At 35.5% G+C, this 19,008-nt stretch overlaps 1 protein-coding gene across 1 annotated transcript in view; it reads right to left on the reverse strand.

The window, feature by feature from the left end:
- LOC145619054 (two pore calcium channel protein 1B-like) overlaps nt 1–11,787 on the reverse strand; it is a 31,607-nt gene extending 19,820 nt beyond the window's left edge. The window contains exons 1-5 of the mRNA XM_081673653.1: nt 11,472–11,787; nt 7,652–7,795; nt 7,392–7,499; nt 7,203–7,298; nt 6,242–6,372 (exon numbers count right to left, since the gene is read on the reverse strand). Of these exons, the coding sequence (XP_081529779.1) occupies nt 6,242–6,372; nt 7,203–7,298; nt 7,392–7,499; nt 7,652–7,795; nt 11,472–11,585 (593 nt within the window). The 5' untranslated portion in view covers nt 11,586–11,787. The remainder of the gene's footprint in view (nt 1–6,241; nt 6,373–7,202; nt 7,299–7,391; nt 7,500–7,651; nt 7,796–11,471) is intronic.
- Nucleotides 11,788–19,008: the final 7,221 nt, after the last annotated feature.

Below are 19,008 nucleotides of genomic sequence, written 5' to 3' on the forward strand. Positions count from 1 at the left end.
ATAGATTTTAGAGAGAGAAAGTGAGGAACTTCAATGGTGATTGAAATATTGAAGATTCAATGGTGGTGTTGAATATCTTCCTATTATCAATGAGTATTTCTAAACTCTATCTCATTTTATTGCTTTGTTTATAATTCATGTTCGTTTGATTTGATTTTGATGTTTGATCTATGATTAGTGCAATCGTTCTTCATATATTATTGATTCTTGATTTCTATAATTGTTTGTTGATTTGATGATGATGTTAGAGTAGTTGTTGGCTAGGGATAGGGTGAAACTTGTATGATTGATTGATTGTGCTTAACTTGGGGACTGTGTTGATTAATTGTTGAGATTGAATTGATTGATGAAAGTTTGCATGTGTGTAATTCGATAGGCCTTGAGAATTATGCTAGATTGTATTGTAGTTTTTAATGATACGGACCATTGATTTAGGAATTGCAATTGTCGATTGAGCTTGGTTAGTGACGTTCCTAGTTAGAGTCTCTCGTAGTTAGTGCTAGTTAGAGCTCTTGGAGATAGCTTGTTGAGCTCTTTTGATTGCTCTTACCATTAGTCTTTGCAACCATTGATTTGCATATTATGCCCAAGTTGCTACAATTGTCATGATTATCTGTTGATCCCAATCTCTAGTGATTTATTTTTTTGGTTCTTTGTTTTGATAGTTGTTAGTGGTACATCTTTACCTTTAGACTTCGACCTAGCTTAGGCATATAATTGAAAGCACTTGAACATAACCATTCCTAGTGGTTCGACCCTTGACCTACCTCTATACTTGTATTTAGGTTTATTAAGTGATTATAAATTTTGTCTGGCTTAGGGAGGATTAGTTCAACGACCTAGTTTTTCCCCTCGTCAACTACCCTTGGAGAAACGATTAATCAGCAGTTAGCAATATAACCACATTCTCCAAACCAAACCTTTTACCAAGACTCAAAGCCATGGAGACAGCTTTAGCTTGGCAATTTCAGAGGACCAGAAGGCCCTGTTCCTCCTTGACCAGAACACTCCTCTCATGGTTTCTAGCTACGATCCCAAAACCAACCCATCCTTCCACCTGCAACGACGCATCCACATTAATTTTAATAGTACCTAAAGGGGGAGTGCACCACTTCTTCTAACTTGAGGGCTAGCGAGGGAAGGTACTCTTGGAGATGCTTGTTGCATATTTTCCTCCACTAGTCGAAATATACATTCAATAATCATAGCATTTGGGGTAGTATTATCTTCGAAAACCTTTAAATTTCGCTCCCTCCGGATGCACCAAGCCAGAACCATGCCTATTTGCTTTACTTTAGGCTCAAAAGAGTTCCAGCTAACTATGAGATCACACATCGAATCAATCCCTCTAATCCAAGCAGCCACAGCTCTCCCACAGCTTCCGCACTCTTCCGTAACTAAAAATAACATGGCCTACATATTCTTCCTCCACCACAAACCACGGACACAATGAATTCTCCAGTATATTCCTTGGTTTAAGCAATTCTCGCACCGGTAACGTCCCAATATAAAGGCGCCCGAGAAAATGACGAACCTTAGGGATTACATCAGTCTTCTAAATATCGATAATAGGAATTAGCATGGTTTCTAACCAGATTACAGCTATAATTATGGCAGAAATTAGGGAAGAACAATGATGATTATATTGATAATAAGTGAATTACACTAATAGAAAGATAATTCCACTTTCGAAAGGCAGATTCTCTCGGAATATAAGCTTTCGAGAGGCTCACTCTCTCCCAATAACATCACCTCAACAATATTCAACCAAATCATTATTCCACCTAATGAGGCCTATTTATAGAAAAACTCTCATAACAAACTCTAACTTATTCCCCAAGCTACTACTAATAGGCTATGACTAACATACCCTTCCCCTAATATTAGCATGGTTTAACCTAATAGGCTCTGATTCCATTTGCTAGGAATTAGCATGGTTCAGCTCTAAATATGGCAGAAATTAAGGAAGAACAATGATGATTATATTGATAATAACTGAATTACACTAATAGAAAGATAATTCCAATTTTGAGAGGTGGATTCTCTCCTAATATGAGCTTTCGAGAGGCTCACTCTCTCCCAATAACATCACCTCAACAACATTTAACCTAATTATTCCTCTTAATGAGGCTTATTTATAGAAAAACTCTCATTACAAACTCTGTCTTATTCCCCAAGCTACTACTAATAGGCTATGACTAACATACCCTTCCCCTAACATTGATTCCTTACACCATGCTTGATGAAAATTGTCGCGATAAGCTATTTAGATAGTATAGCATCCATCATTTGCAAATGCTCTTCTCTAATTGTCCATTGGAGCTAAGGGGAATGGCAAGAATGGCATGAACATCGCTATCATTAAAATTCTCTTCAATTAAATCACAATTTCACTCCATTCTCTTCACATCAATTAAGTCTAGAACCGAATCAAGCCTTCCACTCCGTCGCTGCTAACAAACCAGCTTCCACCTACAACCACCTAGGATCATGCCAAATGTTGATTTTGTCACCAAATCCAACCCTCAAAGCATTCCTTCTTTAATTAAAGATTTTGAGCTCCATATGCTTTCTCAAGAGACACTACAAGAGTAGCCTAGAGAAGCATCGAGTACACTACAATTTGGAAAATACGTCGCCTTTATTACTCTTCCAAACGAAGACTCGGGGGCCTTAATCAAGCGCCAGCATTGTCATCCAAGCAACGCATCATTGAAAACAGCGAGGTCACGAAACCCCATCCCCTTGAACACTTTGGGTAACATATTATCTCCCACCTTTTCCAGAGAATGTTGTGTTCTACATCTCGTTAACCCCACCAAAATCTTTCCATAATTGCATGTATTCTTTGAATAACTGACCCTTGCAATTTATGAACACTTATCAAATACGTCGGAATTGCTTGAGTAGCCGATTAAAGAGGTACTTCCTTTCCTGCCTCGGCTAAAAGATTTTCCTTCCACCCACGAAGCTTTTTCCGAATTTTGTCAACTAAGGCTTCTATTACCAATTTTTTCGACCTACCCACAATCGTCGGAATACCAAGATATTTCTCATGATTATTGACCGGCTGCATACCCAGAAGATTCAAAAACTCCTCTTTTTGATAAGTGCTAATTAACCCCTTTACTAAAAGGCACCTCCGATTTTTCATAGTTAATTTTCAGCCCGATGTTGCTTCATACTAGTTGAGAATATCACGATAATTGAGCATTCTTATCGAGTTGTCCTTGTAAAGAGGAGATTGTTGTCTACAAATAAGAGATGAGAAATTTTCGACCCATCGTACCAAGCTTTAGCCCCATGAATCTGTCGATACCGGACTTTATTGTACAACATTCTAGAGAAAAACCAGAATAAAAAGATACAGGGAAATAGGATGCCCTATCGGAGACCTTGGGTAGGAGTCACCGACCTACAAACTCCTCCATTAGTAACGAAAGATTATAAGACAATGAAAACACAGTCTATGATCAAGTTCACCTAGCGTCCATCAAAGCCCATATTAAGGAGCATTTTACGCAAGAAACCCCATTCATATGCCTTACTCATGTCAAGCTTCATAGCAATAATACCCTGCCTCCCTTTACTTCGTTCTTTCATCGTATTAAATAACTCAAGGGCAACAAGAGCATTAGCAGTGATGAGTAACAATCGCACTATGATTTTCAGTGATAATATGAGGAAGCATAATTTTTCAATCTCATGACAACCGTTTTTGAAACTAGCTTATTAAGCACATTACAAAGGGCAATGGGTCTAAATTCAGACGTAATAGTGGGGGTTTGAACTTTCGGGATCAAAACAATATTTGTATTGTTAACACATCGAGAGGAAGTAGTGCCATTTAAAATTTTGCTCACAAATTATGTAACCTCGTCATTGATGATATGCCAAAAGCGTTGGTACAAAATTGCATCTTGAGCGTAGAGAGAAGCTCATCGTTTATAAAAGGCCTAAGCACCTCGACATTGATATCATGAGAAATATCAAGGCTCACCTTTCACAACATCACCACAAATATGATTTTGGGAAAAAAAAAATCAAAGTAAAGTTCTCTCCAATGTAAACATAAACCTTCCGCCTTCCCTCTACTTGCCACACCAAAAGCATGAGCAAAGCCTAGCCTCTTCTTCAAATCCTCCCCTCTCTTCTTTTTTATCATAGTTTTCGGCAAGAAGATAATGTCGGTGGGCAAAAGAATTTCTCCATCTAAGGAGGTGACCAACTGCCCAAGGGTTGCCATCCCTTAGCAATTCCAACATAAGTGATCATTTGAGGGGTTGGCCCTCGTCTGGCACAATGTGTGTGTCCATTATGTCAGAAACAATGACTTTGGTGTGTTTTCCTGTGTCTTCTAAACCCACACAAACAACCATATTTATGCCACGTTTCTAATGAACATTGGTCAAACTCACCTCTTTCTTTTGGGAACCGCTTCTTTCAATTTTATGATATTTTCGACTTTTCAAAACCTTAGGACCAAAATCCTCATGAGGATTCTGGGCCCAAAGATAAAAGTGGTGAGGGGGAGTACTTTGGGAACATAGTGTTATTTATTTTCAGCAAAAAGAGGAGGGTCAACTCTAGGATAGTGCTAGCTTTGTCCTTATTCGCTGGCGAAGATAGAACTAAGTCAGATTGTTCCACACAAGCCACTTTAAGATTCTGATTAGGTTTGGAACAGCACTGGCACTCTGCTTTCTACTCACAAAATCCTCCTCCTCGCAGGCTTAGTAACAATTACAACTCTTCTTGGCCTTCAAGTTCTCCACCTCCTCAAATTCCTTTGCCCTTCCCTTTTTCGGAGTAGCTTTGAGAGCCAATCACCAACCCAAACCCAAGTTCTCCACCTCCACTTCTTGTGTTAAAGCACGACCAGTGTGTTAAAAAGCGCGCCTAAGGCGTGCTTAGGCACAAGGCAATGAGGGGTATGCGCTTCATATGGTCCACGCAAGGCAATTTTGGTTAGGCGCACCAAAAGTGCACGAGTCAGACCTGAGCGCCTTAAATAAACTTCAGCCAATTTTTTAACTTGCCATACAGTGCACCTCACTTCAAAGAGGCGCGCCTAGACGCTGCAGAGCCGCTCTCGATTTAATGCGCCTTAGAGCTTTTTTATACTTTGAGCGCAACCGTCTTTTTCGGACTGACCCATAATTCTCGAGGCAAAACATAAGAAAGGAAGGCGTTCAAAAGCAAAATCCACTCGCAAATCCCTCCCCTTTTTATCTCGTATCATCTGAAAACATCAAGCATGATTTTGACCCTTCGATACCTTTCAATACCTAAGGAATCCTCCAAAATTTCCAAAACATCTCCAAAACCTTCCATCATAGCCCAAACGTGGGCATCCAAACGGCAATTAAAAGGGAGGTTCTTAAATTGAATCCAAAAAGGTGAGTGAGTAAGGGTCACTTGATCTAGTTGTTCATCTTAATCCACCTCTTTCAAAATTACCAATTGATTGTCGAAGCACCACTGTCAGCCTTTCAGCACCTTGTCCATAACACGCCAGTGGAAGAATTGGAACGCATACAAATTGGGGCTGCCAGACAATGTCACAGCCTTCTTAAAAGCCTCAACATAATAAGAAAATCCGAAAGTAATCTTCTGACGAGCATCAAAGAGAATTTGTTGTCCTCATCGCTAGGGTTTATAGCTCCAAGGTCAATAGATTTCCCTTCCTCCTCTTAAATGCGTAATTGAACATATTTGGTAGCCATCTCTTCCACCATGAGCAGAAGAAAAATCCGGTAGAGCAGCCGTGAATCAGCAAGAAAAGTTATCGCAAAGATAAAGATCGCCTTGTACATGTCACTTAATCTAGCCTTACTTGTGTCAATGCGACCCAAACACGGTGTGGACACAAACTATTAGTAGGACTTGGGATTGAGAAAACAACCAAACATCCTACGGAAAGTGTAAAAGGAAAGCACTCGTTTTTCCCTTACTATGCTTGTTTAAAAGTAAATAAATTTGCAAAAAGTTGTTTATGAGTATACAAAAGGACCCCCTTTGCTCAAATCATATTATATATCAGATTTTGGCCAGCGGGATCTTACAATTATCTCACAGTATAGCAATTTCAAACAAAAGTAACCAATGAAATTTGTACACACCATAAGAAGAAGCTACAAGAACCAATTTTAAGTGCATTACATTTTTTAGCACAACAGTCTTACAAAATTATGTTGTAATGATAATTTAAGGAAATTAGTATAAGCAAAACAAGTAATACCTGATATAAAGAATGAAAAAAAAGACTCGTATGTAAGGAGCAATCCTAAAAGGAAGGGAGTTGAAAGCCAAAGGTGATAGATAGAGCCCAAATATCAGCACATCAACTGCCAATACAATAAGGAATATGACCTGAAAAGATTTTTAAAAGATTTTAAAAAAATCAAATAAAAGAATGCAGTCTCAGTACATGAAGTCATAAAACATTCTTTTAAACTAAGCCAAAGCCAAATTAGGGTAGATGTTGATGAAACCCTTTATCAGTGGAGGATACCATATAAGCTTGGAGAAGGCCACAAACATGTTTTTTTGAACTCCATAGAAAAAATATGGATTTTGAGGAGCACATAACATAGATACTAAAACCCATAGTGTATCATTCCCAAAGTATTAAGTTAATAAATAAGAAAGGTGATTCCGCTGATAGGAGACTTGTGACATAGATACTACTTAAGCGGCTGAATAATCGTGTTCAGCTACAGATGGATTTCAGCCATTAAATTGCTGGCTTTTCTGGTGGAGTTTCATGATTTTCAGTTATTAGTCAAATATGAGTTCAAATTTTATTGTCCTTGTACCTAAAAAAGATCTGTCAAAGTAAGGGATAACTGCCGAATCTATCTCCTTACAACTGCGTTGGTAATATATAAAAGACAGGATGAGGTGGGTATTTCTTGATGACGTTTTGATAAATAAGTATTTTGGTAAGTTCGCTTATCGTACGTTGTTAACCATTGTGTGTTGATGTAATTGATGCTGTAATAGGAGCTTCATTATTTGTTTAAACGATAAATAAACGTAGTATTAATTGGGGGAAAAAAAAAAAAAAAGAGAACCTAAAATCTCTAAATGACAATATTGACTAGTCATAAGTAGAACTCAATCTTACTTGAGAAAAACTGAAAGAGTAGAGAAACAAAATTGACAAGAAGAGATTGCATGTGAAAGTGAAGCACAAGTACCTGTAATTTATTTAGAGACTTCTTCCAATAGATAAGTGGACCTTCATATGCAATTGGAAATAATATGTGGACTAGTAGTAATACTAAAGTTATAACCTGCAAAATGATAGAAGTTCCAAAAAATTTGCAAAAACTTTGAGACGTTAAAGTCCTCAATATAAGCAACATGGGTCAAAATGAGATTCATACCTCAATTATAAGAGACTCAATGCCGGTTAAGTAAGGCAGTTGACCAAGGAAAAAATAATCCCTATCGTTACAAGAATCTTCACTGTATCTCCCGCACCATAAAGGTCTCTGCAAAGGTTTTGAGCACAGGAAAAGCCAGATTTCAGAACTGAAAATCCTCACCAGTCACAGCTTTTTTATTTATTAAGTTATTCCCTAGTGATCCTATATCAAAAACACTAAAAACAATATAGAAGAGATTAAAGTAAATAACTAGTCACCTCAATAAAATTTAAGACTATCAATGCGAAATAATTGAGCGTCCAAAGAAAATCAAAGCGAGTATAAACAAAGTACAACTTTGCTAGATTTTCAAAGTTTGAATCATCTAGAATCTCCTCTGGTAAACCAACACCATCTTCTGCCTGCAAATTCAGCATTATCAGATGAGAACTTAGACCGCAGAATTTGTCACAATTCGTTAATAGACAAAATATTTTACTGATATGTGAAATCGAAACCATATCTAGAGCCCAATTTTAAGATAGGAAAAATTCCATGGAAAACATAAATGGTACACATATAACTACCTAAGATGGGAGGACAAGAATGAACAAAAAATATAAATTATCTCACAAATAGATCAATGAGAAGTATTAAAGATAAAAATAAAAAAATAAAAAAAAATAAAAATAAAAAAAAAACAAACCCATCACTCTGCACTACAAGTATTAAGTATCAATTACTCTTGTTATCCGAATTTTTTTGGTTCTCCAACAAGCAAATTGACTTTTTTTAAAAAATTAAAAAAAATAATTAAAAAAAAAGAAACAAATCGTTACAATTAATCCATCATTTTGGGATGCTAGAGTGAACTGAATTTGTATGTACTAATGAAGAAGTATTTTGGTGCCAGAGTACAACTACACCAATGTCTTACTCCAATAAGTATGGGATAAGTTGCATGAACTAAGAATGTATATATTCTGGTTATCTAGAAAGATGTATTTCCTCCTTTCTTCTGTAACTTACACTGGAGTCTCTAGCAAGGTTAAGTTGTTTAAAATTCCCTCTATCTAAGTTATTTTAGCCTCTTAGGCGTCCCTTGACTTATAAAATTATCACCATCCATTCCCTTTACCTTCCTTCGCAGTGCGTCCTCTAATCGCCCAAATTAACATAATGGCTTTTCCCCTATCTCATCCTTCATAACACTTATTCTACAAATTCCTCCAAATATTAAATTCCTAATTTTATCCATTATAATGTTGCCACACATCCATCTCGATGCATGAGGCATCCCTATTGAGCTCATCTTCTTAATATGCCCCTTCTCAAATGCCTAATATTTTAAGCCTGTATTACAACAGTGGTCTAATAACCATCCTATTAAAATTTCTCTCAAACTTACAAGCCCACTATGATCACAAAATAACCCAGTCACTGCTCTTCATTTGATCAAGTCACTGCTCTTCATTTGATCAAGCCAGACTTTTCGAATTTGTAACTATATACTTCTTCCTTTTTTTTGTTATACTTACAATACTTTGACTTTAGTACTATTCACATATGCTACTTTGAATATCTTTGATGATTTACTCACTCCACTTTTTAATATTTGCATGCCTTTGACTATTACAATATACACACCCTCTTTGACTTAATTTTTTTTACTACCATAGAATGGAAAAATGTTATTACGTAATACCAATTATATCATTAGATTAGTTAAAATGTTATTACGTAAAATGCTTCAAAAAAAAAGTTAAAATGTCTATCTTTATAATTTAAATTTTTTTCTTAAAATTGTTACTAATAAACAAATTAAAGATATTAATGGTCAAAGTTATGCCTCGACAAATGTGTCGATGAAAGTGATACAATACTTTTAAAACGGAGATTTTTCTTAATATATAGTTTCATATTTCAAACTTTGCATTGCTATGGAAATACAAGTATGTCTCAGTAGGCATGAAATATTTGTGTTAAGTATAAAAATAAATAAATAAATAAATAAAATAAAAATAAAAGGAAGTAAATAATTCAATAAAATAATTTTGACATTGTTGTAATAGAAAATACAACTTTATTTGAAAATAATAAGATGCAATTAACTTTTCTAACAAAATTGGACAATAAGTTTTACAATAACACATAGAACTTAATGAAAAGACACCATCTAAAAATATTTTAAAGTTGAATCTTAAAATCTTTGGTCTTAATACACTATAATTCTACAAGTATATGAACATTGTTGGAATTGACCCAGTGATCTTTGAAATGAAAAGTGAAAACCTAGCCACAATCCAATACAATATGTATGCTTAGTGTTTCAAAATAAAATAAACTCCATAATAAATTTTATACATGTATTTATGTGAATAATATACACAAATAGCTAACCTTACAACATTTACAGTAAACAAATTAGCATTATAGACATCTTGTATTAATATCCCAAATTCTTTGTAGAAATTACATTATTTTAAGCTATTGATTTGATTCCCAAACATTTTACTTTTAAAAACAATATGCAACTACATTACACAACAATTTTTTGTTATTAAACAAAAAATATGAAAGTCAACTAATCCTGTCAATTTTGTTCTTCATATTTGAAATCTTAGCAATAATGTTCATAAAATCCAACTAGTACTGTTAATATATAAAACATAACATAAACATGTAGGATTTCATTGATTCATCTTAATGAGTAGTTATTAATATCCAATTATTACTTTTTTACAATGATGTAGTCAAACTAATGTATTAACAAAAGTGTACGGTCAAAATGGGAAGAATTTAGGATCGAGGGGTAATTAGGCATTGGAACAAGGGCTTATTATTTTAAATTTGAAAGTAGTTAAAAACTTCACTATATTAAATACTAACCCACACATACACAACATCTTAGCATAATCTACCCTTTAGGCCCATTCTCTTTGCTTAAAAATCATAACTTATGCTTCTTTTTTTTTACTTGCAACAATTCTATTTTCAAGCTAGCCGATGTATTGTTTTAATCAGTTTACCGGAATGTAAAATATTATAACATTTGATATTAAAATAGTAGTATTAATCGAGACGAATCTGATAAGATCTCATATGACTATATTTTATCTTAGCTATAGATCATCAATGCTAGTGAAAGAGAAGCAAATGAATAGTAAAAGTAAAAATTGTTGCAAGTATAAAAAAAACGGAGGACGTATGAACTTATTAAATCTGATTAACTTCAGTGAAGCAACTTTAATTGTGATGTAATTTCGTCCCATACGAGGCTTTTTTCCAACTGAATTCAAGTTATCTTATCATACCTAAAACTAGACATCATTTTAATCCATCTCGATTCATTAGCCAGATCTTGTTTCAACTTAAAAGACCATACCACATAAATATAATTGGGCCTTAAATAGTCAACAATCACAATCTAACACTTGGCCTTCTTATAATCACGGAGAAAGTGGTGCTAACTCTATAGTTGGTACTCCCTCCGTCCCTAAATTACATTCCTCTTTCTCTTTATTATGTGAGGAATTAATGCTAGAAAGAGGAATGTAATTTAGGGACGGAGGGAGTAAAGTTTTACCGTGACTATTCAGCTACAGAACTACCCGAGTCACTTTGTAGATCAAAAATATACTTCGATTCAATCTCGGAAAAAGTGATGCTAATTACAAAGTAGCAGTTTAGTTGGTACTCCGTAAAGTTTTCCCCCGACTACTCAGCTACAAACTACCTTTGTGTCACTTTATAGATCAAAAATATACTTCGATTCAATCTTGGAAAAAGTGATGCTAATTGCTAACTACCTTAGTTGGGAAAGTTTACCGCGACTACTCAGCTACATAACTACCTTTGAGGCTTTGTAGAACTTTATAAATCAAAAATATAATTTAATTCAATTCAATTGAATTCGTAAACCCCCGATAGAAGTTAATCACCCATCAAACAATGAAACAACAGACCTACATTGTTGCTGTGCAAATCATCTCTACAATTGGAAACAATACTGCTCGTTGAACTACTCAAATCTAAAATCCAAGTATTTAAATTAAATCAAGAACAATAAAAAATGAATAAATAAGGAAAAAGAAGTACCAGATCAACAAGAGCAGCAGCCCTTTCATATACAGAGCCACGAGTAATTGCAGACCTCCGATTCAACACTGGCGTGCGACTGCTACTTTCTCCTTTCAGAAATGGCGTATCCATTGTTTTTCCAATTCGGTTCAGCAGGAAGAAGCTGATTGATATTGTAGATTTACAGTTGATGAAGGAGATTTGAAAAAAAATATATGGGAGATTCAACACTAGAGTATTTGTTTTTTTTTTTTTTTTTTTATTAAGAAAAGCATCAATCAATATGAATATACTGTACTACTTCGTATTTAATTATTTCGTTGAATTTTCTTGATATGAAAATGTCATTTGATATGACGGGTTTACAATTGAGGATCTGACACTTGGATACCGAAATATTTCCTCCACTTTTTAATACTCCACTGGTGTAAGTAGTGTAGGGTGCTTATGATGCAAGACAACTTGCAAGTTATTCGGACTCGACTCGGTCAAACCTCGACTCGAGCTCGGGCTCGACTCGAAATGTTAACGAGTTGAGCCGAGCAACTCCTTACTCGACTCGAAAAGCTCGTGAGATACTCGATTTTTATAATACACTATGCATTATTATATTTATATATTTAAAACATGGAAAATTTGACTTTTGCTACCTCACAAACACATAGATTTCACTTTTGCTACCTGGGAAAATTTTTTTTTTATTTTGCTACCTGACAGTTACAATTTTTTTAAGTTTTGCTACCATTTAACGGTTCTGTTACTGTAGACGTTAAGTGGACCCCACTCACCTAACTAACCTCCCTTTTCTCTCTTCTCTCTCCACGAATCTACCCCCTGCCTCCCATTTACTCTCTTTCTCACTCCATTGAATTCTTTCAACTCCTCAAATTGACTCCATTGAAGCTTTTCTTTTTTTTTCACTCGATTCTTTCTCTCTCATCTGTCAGCAAGGTGACTTTTTTTATTGAAATCTTATCTTCATTTTGGAGGTTGAGCAAGCTTGCGTGGAAGGATTTAACTGGAACAGCAAAGCAGGGGAGGAGTCTAGGTGGAGCGATTCGTCATCACCATTGTTGGAAGATTCTTCTGACTAGGCTCGACTATAAGGTACGCAACTCCTATCCTCAAAATGTGGTCCAAAAATGGTGATAATTGTGCTTTTACTTTTGTAAATTGAGGTTTAATTGGGGGAATCTGCAGTAAACCCTAGAATTATGCGATTTTGATTAAATTAGGATAAATTATGCTGCTTGACCTAATTAATTGATTAATTTAATTGCTGCATGTCTGATTTGTAAAGTGGTTGTCTTACTTTATGCCCTGCTTGGTTAGTTTAAACATTGCTGTAATTAGTGGTTGATTAGTGTATTTGTTTATTGGTAATGTGCTGTAGATTTAACACATGGCAACTGAGGATGATTTTGTTGGTGATTTAGTTGATATTAAGCTTAGAATATTTGGGGGTTTTGTGTATAAAACAAGAAATGGTGTGGAGTACCTAGTCTATGAGGCTGGCTTCACTTATTGGAAAAGGGAAGTTCCTATGAGGTGGTAACAGTTGGCTATTTAAGGTACTTGTGTGCTCAAGGTATTGTTGACATGGGATGGGAAGTGCCTAACATTTATGTGCTTTGGTTCAAAGAGAAGGGTAAGACATGGATGACTGGGAAAAGGAAGTTAGAAACTGTTGAGGACCTTCAAGGTTTAATAGAAGCTAAGCATAGGGATGGGTATTTGGAGGTATTTTGCATTGTTTTAAATGACCCTTCCCCTAGTCAGGACCCACAAAGCACTCTAGTTGAAGATAATAACCCAAACCCCAACATCATCAACTCTAGTTCTAACCCCAACTCAAACACAACTTCAAACCCCAACTCCAAGTCAAGTTCAGCCCACATTCCAACTGGATCTAAGCCATCCCAAAAAAAAGCCTAGGCAAAGACAGATTAGTTCACTTTCAAAGCCCATCTCCCCTCAAACTCAAGAAAATCCAAACACAAAGAGAAGGAGCCCTAGATTTGCTTAATGGACAAGAGAGTGGACCCTGAGGACTTTGTGGATATATATTACCATAGGCAGACTTACATGTATGCCTATGAGGAGCCTGTGAAGCCAATGTCAGGACCTAAACATTGGGAAAAGCAAGGATTCAGAGAGCCACTGCCTCTAGCAATTAGAGTAATGCCTGGAAGGACAAAGTCCAAGAAGAGAAAGAAGGAGAAAGGTGAGGGAGAAGCTGACAGACCTGCAAAAACTCAGAAAAACCAAAAAAAAGTGCAGCAATTGTGGACAGGTTGGTCATTATGCCAAGACCTGTTCAAACAAGCCAAAGTGCAGTCCTAAGGGTCCAGCTACCAAGCCTATTCTAAATGATCCTTGGAACATTGAGTAAAGGAGGAAAAAGGAGCTAAGGGCTGCTAGTAAGGTCAGAAATTCACACACTCACACATTACAGTTTCTGTGTACTTTACTTGTTTGTATGTTGTCACTAATGTGTGTTTGTTGTGTTTATGTATGACAGACTGGTGGAACTCCTGGGCCTAACAGCATTGCAACCAAGAATCCCAAACAGCCTGCCACTGTTACACAACATACAACCTCTCAAGACAATGCAGCCTGCACCCAAGCATCACAAGCATTAACAACAGCAGCATTACCTAAGCAACAGACTAGCCATAAAGGAAAGGGGAAGCAGAAGAAGAATTAGGCTACTTGGTGTTTTTTTTTTTTAAGTTCAAGTTGTAATGACAGTAAACTCCACTTTTAATCATCATCAGTAGCTCTGTGATGAGCAGGATAAGTCAGTGTGTATATTACTTTTTGTGCCAAGTGCAGACTTGGTCTTTTGTATGCACATTTGATGTTATTTGGATATGACTAGAACCAATATTTTGCATGTTAACTATGCTTCTTTGGATATGATCAAAAGCAGGATATCTTTTTTTTTTGTTTTGTTTTGTTAATAACAGCTTCTCAGCTTTCATTCATTACATATAGAGAGTTTACAACCTAGACTTAGTACATCATTGTGGAATTTTTTTTTTTTTTTTTTGGAAACCACATACATCCAAAAGGTTCGTACATAACACAATGGCATCATCTCATTTGCATACAAATACAACAACTATAGCTAACACAACACAAAGAACACAACCTACTGCAGCTTTGCATCCACCAAGATTGATTTTTTGCCCTTCACTGCTGTACATCCTTCTGTCAGAACTTAGAGCATTGCACTTCAATAGGAGGTTGTCATTCTCATTTAGCAAACACCTTCTTTGGCCTCTTAAGTCTTCAAGCTCAAATTTCAGCTGCAAGATCTCTCCTTTCATCAGTTTCTTGTCCAACAACAGTTGATTGATTACGTCGCGTTGCCAATCAGTGCCATCTTCCTCATCAACCCACTCAAAACACTTGCAACCCCTTGTTTCCGTCTTGGGATCATAAAATTTGCATGCTTTGAACTTCCGACCAGGATTCTCTCTAGTCCATGATGTCAACTTCCCCATAGGAATCCCACAATCACACTTCCTCTGTTTAGAGGGAGAAAACCTAACCATAGACATTGCAGCATGCATTTACAACAAATTAATCAACAATTACTTACACAATGACGTTAACAATCACAAATAAGCCTCAATTTAACCCAATCACATCCCAATTCAAAACCCCTAAATTGGCTGTCAAACAAGAACCCTAATTAACTCCAACAATCAACTATGCAATTAACAACAAAATAAACCTATTACAAACCAAATTCAGCTGCAGATACTATCCTAACCACTACCAAATACAATTATCATGCCCAATTGAGAGTATCAAATGCGAATCGACCTACCCCTAAATTTCCAATCATCAATTAAATTGGGAATTGAACTACTCACCTTGCTTTGCAGAAGAAATCAACAAGAATGGCAGCAACAACCCTAGCAAACGACAAATTTCTCAAAACAAAAAAAAGGAATTAGATTGATTTGGTGAATCGATTGAATTAATCTGAGTGAAAAATTGAAGATTGAGTTAATTAATTTGCCACAATTCATTTAAATAGAAAGAAAGTGGGAAATAGCCGTTGGAGTGGGGCCCCTTAACGTCAACAGTAACAGAGTTACACCAGGTAGCAAAACTTAAAAAAAGTGTAACTGTCAGGTAGCAAAATAAAATAAAATTTTTTCCAGGTAGCAAAAGTGAAATCTATGTATTTGTGAGGTAGCAAAAGTCAAATTTTCCTTAAAATATATATATATATATAAAATTAACTTAATTTTCTTATTCAATTATTCCAATAATTGTTAATATTGGGCCAAACTCATATTCATATTCATATTCATAATTAGGAATAATGGGCCAAACCTACTCTTTTTTTTCTTGAAAAAAAACATTGTATTATAAGGAATACCTAAAAAAGGTCTTTTCCTTTCATTTTCCTCAAAAAATATAAATGCCTTTTCATTTCCTATTGAATATTTAAGGATCTTCAAGTCTGTCATTTTCATCTTCCTTAAGTTCCTTCCATGTTCTCATTCCTCTTCTATTTTCTATACTAAAATTCAATCAAATAGTAGATTAAAAGGTCTACAAGCTTGGTAATTCAATCAAACAAAGTACAAAGAAGCATAATTCAATCAAATTGCCGCAACTCTCGATCACTGCGTCTCTGTCTCCTCCTTAACGCATGTAAATTTCCCTTTATTTCATTTTTTATTTTTATTTTTGTAACAAAAGTTTCATAATAATCCTTCTCTTGGTAGATTCGATGTATATATAGTTGATTTTTGCTATTTTGTGAGTCAATTAGTAAGTTAGAAACTTAGGGTTTTCAGTGGGTTAATGTAGTTTGTTTAAGGAAATTTTGACTTTTGCTACCTCACAAACACATCAATTTCACTTTTTCTACCTATCAAAACTTTTATTTTATTTTGCTACCTAACACTTGCCCTTTTTTTAAGTTTTTCTACCACTGAACGGAATCCGTTAAGGAATCCGTTAAGTGGGTCCATAACGACACGTGTCGTGTTATTATTGGCCCAAAAAAATAAAAATTAAAATTAAAAAAAAATTTTAAAAAAAATTTAAAAAAAAAATTAAAAATAAAAAAAAATAAAAAAAATAAAAAAAAAGGAAAAACCTAAACTACCTAGCCATCACCCCCGCGGCGGTTTTTTAGGGCGAGGCGGTTGCGGGAAAGGGAGGGGAAGGGTTCCGGTGGGTAGGGGGTGGTGGTGCGACGTGGCTGGTGGTTTCCGGGAGGGGTGCGGTGAGGTGGGGGGAAGGGGGTGGTGGCTGTGTAGTTTAGGTTTTTCCTTTTTATATTTTTTTTTTATTTTTTTTAATTTTTTTTTTAATTTTTCTTTAAATTTTATTTTTATTTTTTTTGGGCCAATAATAACACGACACGTGTCATTATGGACCCATTTAACGGATTTCGTTAAGTGGTAGAAAAACTTAAAAAAGGGGCAAGTGTTAGGTAGCAAAATAAAATAAAAGTTTTGATATGTAGCAAAAGTGAAATTGATGTGTTTGTGAGGTAGCACAAGTCAAATTTTCCTTTGTTTAATTAAGGAGGTGATATGCTTAAAATGATTGAGTACATTTAGTTTTGTTATGCCATTCTTCTAGGAATTGCCACCCCCCAAATGACCACCGGTTCAAAACCGGTGGCATAGGCGGGTTTTGAACCGGTGGACCGGTTTTGAACCGGTGGCCAACTTGTTCTTTCGCCTAGTGAATTTGGAGCACTGTAGCCTTTTATGTCACCCCAAGACCTAGAATCGATTCTTGAATAACATGATAGACAGCAGAGTACTATGCTACTCACATTTCAAAAATGATGGAAAAGAAAACCTTGGGAAATATGTTTTTGTGGTTTAATTGTTTAATATTTTTTATTCCTCATGTAACTTTGTTGTTTAAATTTAATTACCACAACATTTGTGACTTTGTGCATGCAAATTTTATATTACTACTCTATTTTGTGTAGAATGTCTACTTCAACACCTATAGGAACTTCAACCGTAGAAGAGTTTTATGTAAATAATGAGGATGAAATTAGGGAATCAGAGGAACTTAATGAAGGTGAAGAAACTGGAGAATATAATGAAGGTGAAGAATATAACACTGCAACAAAAGAGGCCGAGGATGAAAATCCTTTTCAAGCTTATAAGAAACAGTGAAGATCAAAAGTGTGGGAGGATTATCTTGAACCTGAAATTATAAAAGGGAAATGGAAAGTAAGGTGTAAGTATTGTAATTCTCATCTTTCTATCTTGAAATCTAAAAGTACTACTCATTTGATTCGACACTTGGATAGTTGTTCAAAAAAGGCATTACACCTCAAGCAACAGAAATTGATTAATTTTTTACCATCTGATAAAAGTGCCGGTGCAAACCAAACTGGATTTGTTAGTGCTTTACATGATGGTAAATTAGACATGTTAAAGATGAGAGAGGGGATAGTACATTGGATTACAATGCATGAACATCCATTCACTACCGTAGAAGAGGAAGGATTTAACTTGATGTTGAAAAGGGGAATTCCACAATGGACTAGTGTGTCTTGTCATACCATTAGAAGTGACTCCTTTAAATTCTATGATGCTGAGAAGAAGAAAGTAAAATCATTGTTGAAAAAGGTGGATCGAATTAGCTTGACTACAGTTTTATGGCGATCAAGACCACAAAAGATCGAATATATGGTTTTGACGGCTCATTTTGTGTATCCTGACTGGAAACTTCAAAAAAGGGTGCTTAACTTTGTCCACTTGCCTCCTCCACGTAAAGGTCCTAACATAGCTGATTGTATTTTGACTTGTATCAGGGAGTGGGAAATTGAAGAAAAAGTAAGCATTCTGAAATTTTATATTTAATTTTAATACATATAAAAATTAGTTTATGTGTTTAATGTCTTAAACTAATCAAATAATTCTGTTTTTTTTTTAGATTTTCTCAATCTTAGTGGACAATACAACTGCAAATGATTCCTGCATTCAAATTTTAAAGGAGAACTTGGCATCCAATGGTTGGCTTTTTTGCAAAGGACGGTTGTGTCATGTATCTTGTTGTGCTCATATCCTCAACATAATGGTACAACATGGACTTGATCAAGTGAGGAGCGTCATTGAAAAAGTACATGACACCGTGGACTACGTACTTGAATTCAAGTGAAGCTAGACTCAAACGTTTTGGTGAACTAGTATGCCAATACAACGTGAAAGAGAGAAAACTTGTCCTTGAATGCAAGACTCGCTGGAATTCAACATATGATATGTTGGATTGTGCTATCAAATTTAGAAAGGTATTTCCTAGATATGCTTTACATGATCATAATTATGATTGTTGTCCAACTGATGATGAGTAGGAAAAGATTGAAAAATTGCTTGAAGTCTTAAAAGTGTTTAAAGACACCACAAATATCATATCAGGTTCTGAATACCCAACTTCTAACACTACTACATTTTCGATCAAATGCAACGCCAAAAATTAGGCTATTGCAACGGCTATATAAGTTACCGTGGCATCAGCATGGTCTAACGCAATAGTTGCTTAAGATCAGGGT

The sequence above is a fragment of the Chenopodium album genome, chromosome 27 (assembly GCF_948465745.1).
Source record: "Chenopodium album chromosome 27, dcCheAlbu1.1, whole genome shotgun sequence".
In the NCBI taxonomy this organism is placed as follows: domain Eukaryota; kingdom Viridiplantae; phylum Streptophyta; class Magnoliopsida; order Caryophyllales; family Amaranthaceae; genus Chenopodium; species Chenopodium album.